Source organism: Pleurodeles waltl, chromosome 4_2 (genome assembly GCF_031143425.1).
Source record: "Pleurodeles waltl isolate 20211129_DDA chromosome 4_2, aPleWal1.hap1.20221129, whole genome shotgun sequence".
Classification (NCBI taxonomy): Eukaryota; Metazoa; Chordata; class Amphibia; order Caudata; family Salamandridae; genus Pleurodeles; species Pleurodeles waltl.
In genome coordinates, this window is record NC_090443.1 from 185783568 (window position 1) to 185797920 (window position 14353).

General features: G+C 47.2%; 1 protein-coding gene across 1 annotated transcript in view; it reads left to right on the forward strand.

Moving 5' to 3' along the window:
- LOC138293833 (lactoperoxidase-like) overlaps window positions 1–14353 on the forward strand; it is an 814295-nt gene that overhangs the window by 36635 nt on the left and 763307 nt on the right. Inside the window, exon 2 of the mRNA XM_069233150.1 lies at window positions 11388–11511. Coding sequence (XP_069089251.1) covers window positions 11388–11511 — 124 coding nt within the window. The remainder of the gene's footprint in view (window positions 1–11387; window positions 11512–14353) is intronic.

Genomic DNA, 14353 nt, shown 5'->3' on the forward strand with positions numbered 1-14353 from the left:
AAGCAGCTACCCTAATAAATGGTGTTGAGGTTCAGGCCTACAGGGACACTGGTGCCAGTGTGACCATGGTCATAGAGAAACTGGTCCACCCTGAACAACACCTACTTGGTCACCAGTACCAAGTAACCGATGCTCACAACAACACACTTAGCCACCCCATGGCTGTTGTTAATCTCAACTGGGGGGGGGGGTTACTGGTCCAAAGAAAGTTGAGGTAGCTTCAGATTTACCTGTAGACTGTCTATTAGGGAATGATTTGGAGACATCAGCTTGGTCAGATGTGGAGTTGGAGGCCCATGCAGCAATGCTGGGCATCCCAGGGCATATTTTTGCTTTGACAAGGGCTCAGGCCAAAAAGCAAAAAGGACAGGGAAGCTTGGATCCTGGAACAATGGACCAAGTGCTCCCTAAAGCTAGGGCTAGTAGAAGCAAACCACTTCCTACTATCCCTCCCTCTACAGTGGATTCTACTTCTGAGGAAGAAGAATTCCCTCCCTGTGCAGAACCTACACCAGAGGAGCTGGAAGCAGACACTGCTGAGCTTTTGGGTGAAGGGGGGCCTGCCAGAGAGGAGCTGAGTGTGGCACAGCAAACCTGTCCCACATTAGAGGGTCTCAGACAGCAAGCTGTCAAACAGGCTAATGGGGATGTCAGTGACTCTCACAGAGTTTACTGGGAGGACAACCTCTTGTACACTGAGCATAGGGATCCTAAACCTGGAGCTGCCAGGAGATTAGTGATTCCTCAGGAGTACAGAAAGTTCCTCCTAACCCTGGCACATGACATTCCCCTAGCTGGGCACCTGGGTCAAATGAAAACTTGGGACAGACTGGTTCCATTGTTTCATTGGCCTAGGATGTCTGAGGACACAAAGGAATTTTGTAAGTCCTGTGAAACCTGTCAAGCCAGTGGCAAGACAGGTGGCACCCCAAAGGCACCCCTTATTCCACTGCCTGTGGTTGGGGTTCCCTTTGAAAGGGTAGGGGTTGACATAGTTGGCCCCCTTGACCCTCCTACTGCTTCAGGCAATAGATTTATCTTGGTGGTAGTGGACCATGCCACAAGATATCCTGAAGCTATTCCTTTAAGGACCACTACAGCACCTGCAGTGGCAAAGGCCCTCCTGGGAATATTTTCCAGGGTGGGCTTCCCAAAGGAAGTAGTATCAGACAGAGGAAGCAATTTCATGTCTGCATACTTAAAGGCCATGTGGAAGGAGTGTGGTGTAACGTACAAGTTCACAACACCCTATCATCCACAAACAAATGGACTGGTGGAGATATTTAATAAAACTCTCAAAGGCATGATTATGGGTCTCCCTGAAAAACTCCGCGGGAGATGGGATATCCTTCTACCATGCCTCCTTTTTGCCTACAGGGAGGTACCCCAGAAAGGAGTGGGCTTCAGCCCCTTTGAACTTCTTTTTGGACACCCTGTTAGGGGTCCACTCACACTTGTAAAGGAGGGTTGGGAACAACCTTTAAAAGCTCCTAAGCAGGATATTGTGGATTATGTACTTGGCCTCAGATCAAGGATGGCTGAGTACATGAAAAAGGCCAGTAAAAACCTTCAGGCCAGCCAAGAGCTCCAGAAGCAATGGCATGATCAGAAGGCTGTTTTGGTTCAGTACCAACCAGGGCAGAAAGTGTGGGTCTTGGAGCCTGTGGCCCCAAGAGCACTCCAAGATAAATGAAGTGGGGCCAGATGTAGCAAGGCATTAGCGCCTCGCAAACGGCGAAAAACGCCGTTTGCGAGGCGCTAATGCCTGTGCGCGATGCAGAAACACATTTTGCGAGTCGGAACCGACTCGCAAAATGTGTTTCCGACTTGCAAATAGGAAGGGGTGTTCCCTTCCTATTTGCAACTCGCACCGCGATGTAAGTTGATTTGTGACCGCAAAAGCGGTCACAAATCAACTCGCAGTTACCATCCACTTGAAGTGGATGGTAACTCATTCGCAAACGGGAAGGGGTCCCCATGGGACCCCTTCCCCTTTGTGAATGATCACAAAAATATTTTTTCAGAGCAGGCAGTGGTCCAATGGACCACTACCTGCCCTGAAAAATACCGAAACAAAAGGTTTCGGTTTATTTTTCAAAGTGCAGCTCGTTTTCCTTTAAGGAAAACGGGTTGCACTTTGAAAAAAAAAACCTGCTTTATTGAAAAGCAGTCGCAAACATGGAGGTCTGCTGACGACAGCAGGCCTCCATGTTTGCGAGTGCCCATAGTCGGTATGGGGCCGCAATTTGCGACCCACCTCATTAATATTAATGAGGTGGGTCATTGCGACCCCATACCGACTCGCAGAAGGTGTCTGAGACACCTTTCTGCATGTGGTTTTGCGAGTTGCAATTTGCGAGTCTCTATGACTCGCAAATTGCAACTCGCAAAACCATACTTACCTACATCTGGCCCGTGGTCCCCACACAATTGTTGAAAAGAAGGGAGAAGTCACCTATTTAGTTGACTTAGGCACTGCCAGGAGTCCCCTTAGGGTGCTCCATGTCAACCGCCTGAAACCCTACTATGACAGGGCTGATCTCACCCTGCTCATGGCAACTGATGAGGGACAGGAAGAAGACAGTGATCCTCTACCTGATCTCTTCTCTTCCACAGAACAAGATGCTCTTGTGGAAAGTGTAGTTTTGGCTGATTGTCTTACTGCTGAGCAGAAAGATAATTGCATAAATCTCCTAGATCAATTCTCTGAACTCTTCTCTACTGTGCCAGGTACCACTTCTTGGTGTGAGCACACTATAGATACTGGAGACAGTTTACCTGTCAAAAGTAAGATCTATAGGCAGCCTGACCATGTCAGGGACTGCATAAAGCAAGAGGTCCAGAAAATGTTAGAACTAGGAGTGGTTGAGCACTCTGACAGTCCATGGGCTTCTCCTGTGGTACTGGTACCAAAACCCCATTCCAAAGATGGAAAGAAGGAAATGCGGTTTTGTGTAGACTATAGAGGTCTCAACTTGGTAACCAAAACTGATGCTCACCCTATACCCAGGGCAGATGAGCTCATAGATACACTGGCATCTGCCAAGTATCTAAGCACTTTTGATTTGACTGCAGGGTATTGGCAGATCAAATTGTCAGAAGATGCTAAACCTAAGACTGCATTTTCTACCATTGGAGGACATTACCAGTTTACTGTAATGCCTTTTGGTTTGAAAAATGCACCTGCCACTTTTCAGAGGTTGGTGAACACAGTCCTGCAAGGGCTGGAAGCTTTCAGTGCAGCATATTTGGACGATATAGCTGTCTTTAGCTCCAGCTGGGATATCACCTGGTCCACCTATGGAAAGTTTTGGAGGCCCTGCAAAAGGCAGGCCTCACTATCAAGGCTTCAAAGTGCCAGATAGGGCAGGGTAAGGTGGTTTATCTGGGACACCTTGTTGGTGGGGAACAGATTGCACCACTTCAGGGGAAAATCCAAACAATTATTGATTGGGTTCCCCCTACCACTCAGACTCAGGTGAGAGCCTTCCTAGGCCTCACTGGGTATTACAGGAGGTTCATTAAGAACTATGGCTCCATTGCAGCCCCTCTTAATGACCTCACATCCAAGAAAATGCCTAAAAAGGTATTATGGACAGCAAACTGTCAGAAAGCTTTTGAGGAGCTGAAGCAGGCCATGTGCTCTGCACCTGTCCTGAAAAGCCCTTGTTACTCTAAAAAATTCTATGTCCAAACTGATGCATCTGAATTAGGAGTAGGGGCAGTCCTATCACAACTTAATTCTGAGGGCCAGGATCAACCTGTTGCTTTTATTAGTAGGAGGTTGACCCCTAGAGAAAAGCGTTGGTCTGCCATTGAGAGGGAGGCCTTTGCTGTGGTCTGGGCACTGAAGAAGTTGAGGCCATACCTGTTTGGCACTCACTTCATTGTTCAGACAGACCACAAACCTCTACTTTGGCTAAAACAAATGAAAGGTGAAAATCCTAAATTGTTGAGGTGGTCCATATCCCTACAGGGAATGGACTATACAGTGGAACATAGACCTGGGAGTAGCCACTCCAATGCAGATGGACTCTCCAGATATTTCCACTTAGACAATGAAGACTCATCAGGTCATGGCTAGTCTTATTGTCCTTCGTTTGGGGGGGGGGGTTGTGTAGGAAAGTACCATCTTGCCTGGCATGTTACCCCCATTTTTTACTGTATATATGTTGTTTTAGTTGTATGTGTCACTGGGACCCTGGTAACCCAGGGCCCCAGTGCTCATAAGTGTGCCTGAATGTGTTACCTGTGTAGTGACTAACTGTCTTACTGAGGCTCTGCTAATCAGAACCTCAGTGGTTATGCTCTCTCATTTCTTTCCAAATTGTCACTAACAGGCTAGTGACTATTTTTACCAATTTACATTGGCTTACTGGAACACCCTTATAATTCCCTAGTATATGGTACTGAGGTACCCAGGGTATTGGGGTTCCAGGAGATCCCTATGGGCTGCAGCATTTCTTTTGCCACCCATAGGGAGCTCTGACAATTCTTACACAGGCCTGCCACTGCAGCCTGAGTGAAATAACGTCCACGTTATTTCACAGCCATTTTACACTGCACTTAAGTAACTTATAAGTCACCTATATGTCTAACCTTTACCTGGTAAAGGTTAGGTGCAAAGTTACTTAGTGTGAGGGCACCCTGGCACTAGCCAAGGTGCCCCCACATTGTTCAGAGCCAATTCCCTGAACTTTGTGAGTACGGGGACACCATTACACGCGTGCACTACATATAGGTCACTACCTATATGTAGCTTCACAATGGTAACTCCGAATATGGCCATGTAACATGTCTATGATCATGGAATTGCCCCCTCTATGCCTTCCTGGCATAGTTGGCACAATCCCATGATCCCAGTGGTCTGTAGCACAGACCCTGGTACTGCCAAACTGCACTTCCTGGGGTTTCAGTGCAGCTGTTGCTGCTGCCAACCCCTCAGACAGGCATCTGCCCTCCTGGGGTCCAGCCAGGCCTGGCCCAGGATGGCAGAACAAATAACTTCCTCTGAGAGAGGGTGTGACACCCTCTCCCTTTGGAAAATGGTGTGAAGGCAGGGGAGGAGTAGCCTCCCCCAGCCTCTGGAAATGCTTTGTTGGGCACAGATGTGCCCAATTCTGCATAAGCCAGTCTACACCGGTTCAGGGGACCCCTTAGCCCTGCTCTGGCGCGAAACTGGACAAAGGAAAGGGGAGTGACCACTCCCCTGACCTGCACCTCCCCTGGGAGGTGTCCAGAGCTCCTCCAGTGTGCTCCAGACCTCTGCCATCTTGGAAACAGAGGTGCTGCTGGCACACTGGACTGCTCTGAGTGGCCAGTGCCACCAGGTGACGTCAGAGACTCCTTCTGATAGGCTCCTTCAGGTGTTAGTAGCCTATCCTCTCTCCTAGGTAGCCAAACTCTCTTTTCTGGCTATTTAGGGTCTCTGTCTCTGGGAAAACTTTAGATAACGAATGCAAGAGCTCATCCGAGTTCCTCTGCATCTCTCTCTTCACCTTCTGCCAAGGAATCGACTGCTGACCGCGCTGGAAGCCTGCAAACCTGCAACATAGTAGCAAAGACGACTACTGCAACTCTGTAACGCTGATCCTGCCGCCTTCTCGACTGTTTTCCTGCTTGTGCATGCTGTGGGGGTAGTCTGCCTCCTCTCTGCACCAGAAGCTCCGAAGAAATCTCCTGTGGGTCGACGGAATCTTCCCCCTGCAACCGCAGGCACCAAAAAGCTGCATTACCGGTCCCTTGGGTCTCCTCTCAGCACGACGAGCGAGGTCCCTCGAATCCAGCAACTCTGTCCAAGTGACCCCCACAGTCCAATGACTCTTCAGCCCAAGTTTGGTGGAGGTAAGTCCTTGCCTCACCTCGCTGGGCTGCATTGCTGGGAACCGCGACTTTTGCAGCTACTCCGGCCCCTGTGCACTTCCGGCGGAAAGGCTTTGTGCACAGCCAAGCCTGGGTCCACAGCACTCTAACCTGCATTGCACGACTTTCTAAGTTGGTCTCCGGCGACGTGGGACTCCTTTGTGCGACTTCGGGTGAGCACCGTTTCACGCGTCCTCGTAGTGCCTGTTTCTGGCACTTCTCCGGGTGCTACCTGCTTTAGCGAGGGCTCCTTGTCTTGCTCGACATCCCCTCTCTCTGCTGGTCCAATTTGCGATCTCCTGGTCCCTCCTGGGCCCCAGCAGCGTCCAAAAACGGTAACCGCTCAATTTGCAGCTATCAAGGCTTGTTGGCGTTCTTTCGGCGGGAAAGCACTTCTGCACGACTCTCCGCGGTGAGATGGATCCGTCCACCAAAGGGGAAGTCTCTAGCCCTTTTCGTTCCTGCAGAAACCTCAGCTTCTTCTGTCCAGTAGAAGCTTCTTTGCACCCGCAGCTGGCATTTCCTGGGCATCTGCCCATCTCCGACTTGCTTGTGACTTTTGGACTTGGTCCCCTTGTTCCACAGGTACCCTAGATTGGAAATCCACAGTTGTTGCATTGTTGGTTTGTGTCTTTCCTGCATTATTCCTCTAACACAACTTCTTTGTCCTTAGGGGAACTTCAGTGCACTTTGCACTCACTTTTTAGGGTCTTGGGGAGGGTTATTTTTCTAACTCTCACTATTTTCTAATAGTCCCAGCGACCCTCTACAAGGTCACATAGGTTTGGGGTCCATTCGTGGTTCGCATTCCACTTTTGGAGTATATGGTTTGTGTTGCCCCTATCCCTATGTTTCCCCATTGCATGTGTAGGAAAGTACCATCTTGCCTGGCATGTTACCCCCATTTTTCACTGTATATATGTTGTTTTAGTTGTATGTGTCACTGGGACCCTGGTAACCCAGGGCCCCAGTGCTCATAAGTGTGCCTGAATGTGTTACCTGTGTAGTGACTAACTGTCTCACTGAGGCTCTGCTAATCAGAACCTCAGTGGTTATGCTCTCTCATTTCTTTCTAAATTGTCACTAACAGGCTAGTGACCAATTTTACCAATTTACATTGGCTTACTGGAACACCCTTATAATTCCCTAGTATATGGTACTGAGGTACCCAGGGTATTGGGGTTCCAGGAGATCCCTATGGGCTGCAGCATTTCTTTTGCCACCCATAGGGAGCTCTGACAATTCTTACACAGGCCTGCCACTGCAGCCTGAGTGAAATAACGTCCACGTTATTTCACAGCCATTTTACACTGCACTTAAGTAACTTATAAGTCACCTTTATGTCTAACCTTTACCTGGTAAAGGTTAGGTGCAAAGTTACTTAGTGTGAGGGCACCCTGGCACTAGCCAAGGTGCCCCCACATTGTTCAGAGCCAATTCACTGAACGTTGTGAGTGCGGGGACACCATTACACGCGTGCACTACATATAGGTCACTACCTATATGTAGCTTCTCCATGGTAACTCCGAATATGGCCATGTAACATGTCTATGATCATGGAATTGCCCCCTCTATGCCATCCTGGCATTGTTGGTACAATTCCATGATCCCAGTGGTCTGTAGCACAGACCCTGGTACTGCCAGACTGCCCTTCCTGGGGTTTCACTGCAGCTGCTGCTGCTGCCAACCCCTCAGACAGGCAGCTGCCCTCCTGGGGTCCAGCCAGGCCTGGCCCAGGATGGCAGAACAAAGAACTTCCTCTGAGAGAGGGTGTGACACCCTCTCCCTTTGGAAAATGGTGTGAAGGCAGGGGAGGAGTAGCCTCCCCCAGCCTCTGGAAATGCTTTGTTGGGCACAGATGTGCCCAATTCTGCATAAGCCAGTCTACACCGGTTCAGGGACCCCTTAGCCCCTGCTCTGGCGCGAAACTGGACAAAGGAAAGGGGAGTGACCACTCCCCTGACCTGCACCTCCCCTGGGAGGTGTCCAGAGCTCCTCCAGTGTGCTCCAGACCTCTGCCATCTTGGAAACAGAGGTGCTGCTGGCACACTGGACTGCTCTGAGTGGCCAGTGCCACCAGGTGACGTCAGAGACTCCTGCTGATAGGCTCCTTCAGGTGTTAGTAGCCTTTCCTCTCTCCTAGGTAGCCAAACCCTCTTTTCTGGCTATTTAGGGTCTCTGTCTCTGGGGAAACTGGAGATAACGAATGCATGAGCTCAGCCGAGTTCCTCTGCATCTCCCTCTTCACCTTCTGATAAGGAATCGACCGCTGACCGTGCTGGAAGCCTGCAAACCTGCAACATAGTAGCAAAGACGACTACTGCAACTCTGTAACGCTGATCCTGCCGCCTTCTCGACTGTTTTCCTGCTTGTGCATGCTGTGGGGGTAGTCTGCCTCCTCTCTGCACCAGAAGCTCCGAAGAAATCTCCCGTGGGTCGACGGAATCTTCCCCCTGCAACCGCAGGCACCAAAAAGCTGCATTACCGGTCCCTTGGGTCTCCTCTCAGCACGACGAGCGAGGTCCCTCGAATCCAGCGACACCGTCCAAGTGACCCCCACAGTCCAGTGACTCTTCAGCCCAAGTTTGGTGGAGGTAAGTCCTTGCCTCACCTCGCTGGTCTGCATTGCTGGGAACCGCGACTTTGCAAGCTACTCCGGCCCCTGTGCACTTCCGGCGGAAATCCTTCGTGCACAGCCAAGCCTGGGTCCACGGCACTCTAACCTGCATTGCACGACTTTCTAAGTTGGTCTCCGGCGACGTGGGACTCCTTTGTGCAACTTCGGCGAGCACCGTTTCACGCATCCTCGTAGTGCCTGTTTCTGGCACTTCTCCGGGTGCTACCTGCTTCAGTGAGGGTCTTTGTCTTGCTCGACGTCCCCTCTCTCAGCAGGTCCAATTTGCGACCTCCTGGTCCCTCCTGGGCCCCAGCAGTGTCCAAAAACGCCAAACGCATGATTTGCGTGTAGCAAGGCTTGTTGGCGTCCAACCGGCGGGAAAACACTTCTGCACGACTCTCCAAGGCGTGGGGGATTCATCCTCCAAAGGGGAAGTCTCTAGCCCTTGTCGTATGCAGTATTCACAGTTCTTCAGCCTAGTAAGAGCTTCTTTGCACCAACCGCTGGCACCAACCGCTGGCATTTCTTGGGCATCTGCCCATCTCCGAGCTGCTTGTGACTTTTGGACTTGGTCCCCTTGTTCCACAGGTACCCTCAGTCAGGAATCTATCGTTGTTGCATTGCTGATTTGTGTTTTCCTTGCATTTTCCCTCTAACACGACTATTTTGTCCTTAGGGGAACTTTGGTGCACTTTGCACTCACTTTTCAGGGTCTTGGGGAGGGTTATTTTGCTAACTCTCACTATTTTCTAATAGTCCCAGCGACCCTCTACAAGGTCACATAGGTTTGGGGTCCATTCGTGGTTCGCATTCCACTTCTGGAGTATATGGTTTGTGTTGCCCCTATCCCTATGTTTCCCCATTGCATCCTATTGTAACTATACATTGTTTGCACTGTTTTCTAAGACTATACTGCATATTTTTGCTATTATGTATATATATCTTGTGTATATTTCCTATCCTCTCACTGAGGGTACACTCTAAGATACTTTGGCATATTGTCATAAAAATAAAGTACCTTTATTTTTAGTATAACTGTGTATTGTGTTTTCTTATGATATTGTGCATATGACACTAAGTGGTACTGTAGTAGCTTCACACGTCTCCTAGTTCAGCCTAAGCTGCTCTGCTAAGCTACCATTATCTATCAGCCTAAGCTGCTAGACACCCTATACACTAATAAGGGATAACTGGGCCTGGTGCAAGGAGCAAGTACCCCTTGGTACTCACTATAGGCCAGTCCAGCCTCCTACAATCCTATTGTAACTATACATTGTTTGCACTGTTTTCTAAGACTATACTGCATATTTTTGCTATTGTGTATATATATCTTGTGTATATTTCCTATCCTCTCACTGAGGGTACACTCTAAGATACTTTGGCATATTGTCATAAAAATAAAGTACCTTTATTTTTAGTATAACTGTGTATTGTGTTTTCTTATGATATTGTGCATATGACACTAAGTGGTACTGTAGTAGCTTCACACGTCTCCTAGTTCAGCCTAAGCTGCTCTGCTAAGCTACCATTATCTATCAGCCTAAGCTGCTAGACACCCTATACACTAATAAGGGATAACTGGGCCTGGTGCAAGGTGCAAGTACCCCTTGGTACTCACTACAAGCCAGTCCAGCCTCCTACACTGTTACAGCACTTCTGCGGGTGCTGCCTGCTTCTGAGAGGGCTCCTTGTCTTGCTCGATGCCCCCTCTGTCCCCAGACGCAATTGGCGACATCCTGGTCCCTCGTGGGCCACAGCAGCATCCAAAAACCCTAACTGCGCAATTTGCAGCTAGCAAGGCTTGTTGGTAATCTTTCTTCAGGAAAACACTTTTGCACGACTCTCCACGGCGTGGGAGATCCATCCTCCAAAGGGGAAGTCTCTAGCCCTTGTCGTTCCTGCAGAATCCTCAGCTTCTACTGTCCAGTAGCAGCTTCTTTGCACCCACAGCTGGCATTTCCTGGGCACCTGCCCATCTCCAACTTGCTTGTGACTTTTGGACTTGGTCCCCTTGTTCCACAGGTACCCTCGACTGGAAATCCATCGTTGTTGCATTGCTGGTTTGTGTCTTTCCTGCAGAATTCCCCTATCACGACTTCTATGTCCTTTGGGGAACTTTAGTGCACTTTGCACTCACTTTTCAGGGTCTTGGGGTGGGCTATTTTTCTAACCCTTACTATTTTCTAATAGTCCCAGCGACCCTCTACAAGGTCACATAGGTTTGGGGTCCATTCGTGGTTCACATTCCACTTTTGGAGTATATGGTTTGTGTTGCCCCTACCCCTATGTGCCCCCATTGCATCCTATTGTAACTATACATTGTTTGCACTGTTTTCTAAGACTATACTGCATATTTTTGGTATTGTGTACATATATCTTGTGTATATTTGCTATCCTCATACTGAGGGTACACTCTAAGATACTTTGGCATATTGTCATAAAAATAAAGTACCTTTATTTTTAGTATATCTGTGTATTGTGTTTTCTTATGATATTGTGCAAGTGACACTAGTGGTACTGTAGGAGCTTCACTCGTCTCCTAGTTCAGCCTAAGCTGCTCTGCTAAGCTACCATTATCTATCAGCCTTAGCTGCTAGACACCCTATACACTAATAAGGGATACCTGGGCCTGGTGCAAGGTGTAAGTACCCCTTGGTACTCACTTCAAGCCAGTCCAGCCTCCTACACTACTGAGCTGTGCAAGTAGTCTTAATGGAGGGGGCGGAGGGCCATGCAATAATCCCTTCAGTCATGCTATGTTCCATAGCTCCTTTACTCAAACAAACTGAAACAAATGCCTTAAGACAGTGCACAGAACATATACTGTTGGCTTGCTTTTTCAGGAAGTTTAAGGCTGTTCTGCTTCCTAGCAAGATGAGGTCCTAATGTTCACTTTCTTTACCTACAGTTTATCTGTCACAGGAGAAGCTACGAAGAATTTCTCAGGAGATTCACTGTGTCCCTAAATCTTCTGTGGCAAGCTGCCCAAAAAGGGATTTTTACAGGAGCATCACTGGAGTGTGCAATCACAGGTATGTGCTACTAAAAATGCCTAACTTGGTGAAACTACAGCACTGAAGGAGGTGAGGGTGGGTCTTCATCATTTTATATAGGTAGCTGATATTTATTTGGTCCCCTGGTAAATAGTACATTTTATCTGCTATTTACTTGGCCGCTCTCTAATTAGTAGACTGGCAGCCTTGAAAATAGCAGAGAAACTATAATATCTGCTCTTTAGCTAGCTGCATAGTAGAAATTCTGCACTGTTTTGCCACCAATTGTGAAAATATCAGAAAAAACGTCACTATTTACCTGGCTGCTGACTAAATAATAGAACTTTTACACTGTTTGGCTGACGGTCATGCAGACAACAAAGAAAATTCACTATTTACCCAGCCATTGGCTAAGTAACAATGCTTCTGTACTTGTTTGCCAGCAGCCATGCAAATAGCAAATAAACTTTACTGTTTACCTGTGCTGTGGCTAACCAACCATCGGTGAAGTAAACAGCAAAGAAACTTCACTCATTGCCAACGCTATTGGTAAAACAGCAGACATTATGTACAATTTGGCAGTAGTTGTGAAACTAGCTAATACACGTAATAATTTACCTGGATGCTGGTTAAACAGCCGAAATATGTACTATTTGGCTGATGGCCTGGCAAATAGAAATAAAAAGTCACTATTTCCTCAGCTGTTGGCAAATTACCAGAGTTGATGTACTGTTTGGTCGGTGGCCATGCAAATAGGGAAATAAGCTTAAATAGTTACTCTGCTGTTTTCTAAAAAGCTTACATTTAGTGTTAATTTCCCTTGTTCAAATTTCAACAGGTATTTACCATAAGGTTGAACTACAAACAGGGAGTAAACTCAATTGGCATCCATCTCCTTATGCAAGTTACCATTCTCGTTTATTTTTATTTCGTTCATAGAAATATTGCAAATTTTGCACAGATTTTTATGAGTATAATAGTATTACACAAAGAGCCCTATGTACTATTAGGTTGGTTCACAAAATACTGCATCACTGTGTGTTACAGAATAATCTGCCTAATTAATATTTATTAGGCTGGTGGCAATGTGCGATCAGTAATCACAGGGATGAGGACCTGCAAGGAACAGTTCAAAACTGCAAATGGTGTACACCAGTGGCATGGCGCCATCTAATCTTCAGGGTGATTATATCAAAACAAAAACAAAGCCATAGGGCCCCTTATTAAGTCACCAATACAGTATAATTGAGAGGCTACATTCCAATCTTGTGACCAAAGGAAGAAAACCTAGACTTTGGAGGATGGAGTTTTGTGGACAACTCTCTATGTTAGCAGGAACTGCTGCCATGGCAGTTCCTCTCAATGCTGGAAAGGTTTGGCAGACACTACCACCAGACATGATGGCCAGATGCTGGAGATTTGGGAGTCATTATTTTTTTCTGTCTTTTACAGTCAGATTTTGCTCCAAATAGGGTGGATGATATAAGTCAGTTTTACGATGGCCCTACTCTGTTACACCGTCAGAGGAAGTATTCCATTGACTGAGCCAATTAGCCAAGGAAAAGGACTGTAGTTATTTGAACTGAATATCACAGGAATGTGAAGGAATATTCTCAGTAAATCTGAGAAAAAAATACAGGTAGCAAAGACATAAAACAAAAGAAACTGACAGATATTTTTTTCACTGACTTTATTACAAATATTGTCACAAATAAGACACTGAATAAATAAAGTCACTTTGTTACCTCCGTTCTTGAAACCCGTGGATCAGTCATTTCACTTCTATGCTTATTTTCGAGATGGGGAAATGGGTGCAATTTTTAGGATTCCGAACTGATTTGGGGCGATCCGCTTTAAAATGTAATTTTCTGGCTGTAGTTCAGACACTGTCTTTGGGCTGGGCGATGGCTCCCACAGCAGTAAAACTAGTGCTTCCTCCAAAAAGGAGTATCCTGAACAACACGACAATGAAGAAAGCCCAACTTTGAAACTTTATTGCCTTTAATAAGAGAAACCTCTGATCTACCCCTCACTCCTATCATCTTCCCTATGCCATCACTCAGAAAAACTAATGAGCACCCCTTTGCTAACAATGATCCCACAGTATTTCTTTGAGTAGCCTTTTCTCCATACTCCCTCATTTCAGTTCTGGGTCTCCACCTCCAGCCAATGGGATGCCTTCACTATACTTTGACTGCCTAAGGAACCTGTCTCTACCCTCCTCTCCCATCACATGCCATGCTAAACCAGGGGCTATCCAAAATACATCCTACTGGCTCCAGCACATAGACTTTTTCCACACATGGAGTGTTACTACTACACACTTGCTGCATATCCTCCGCACTTACAGGCACATGGAATTTCAGCATAAAGCTCTGTAAATCACACAGACTACTCTACCGATCTCACTCAATGAATCTTTGCTGGCCTTCCAAATACTTTGACCATGTATGTATCTCCACCACTCTTTATCTAGCCCTCATAGGTTAACAGATCACTTGCTCAGTGCTGAAACTAGAACTGCTGACCTTGGTTCCCAGTGCTGTCACACTTGGCAATTATAGCCCACTGTAGGCCATCTGAGACGATTAATCTGGAACCTCCCTCACCCCTCTTCTGCTCATCGGAGCTCTCTTATTATCCTGAGGTCCCCTTTTCTAATTGGCACGACATTTGGCCCCCGGTTAGCCTTTAACCATTTTGCTAGCTTCAACCATCTGAATTTCTCAAACACTTTCTGTCATTTTTCACAGACCACTCTGTTAGTACTCAGAGGTCTGACTGTAATAGTCCTGATATTTCATTCACTTTGTCTGCACACATTTTTCAACAAATACTTCCCAGTTCCATACATGGGCTGAATAAGTGGAAGGTTCTAGTG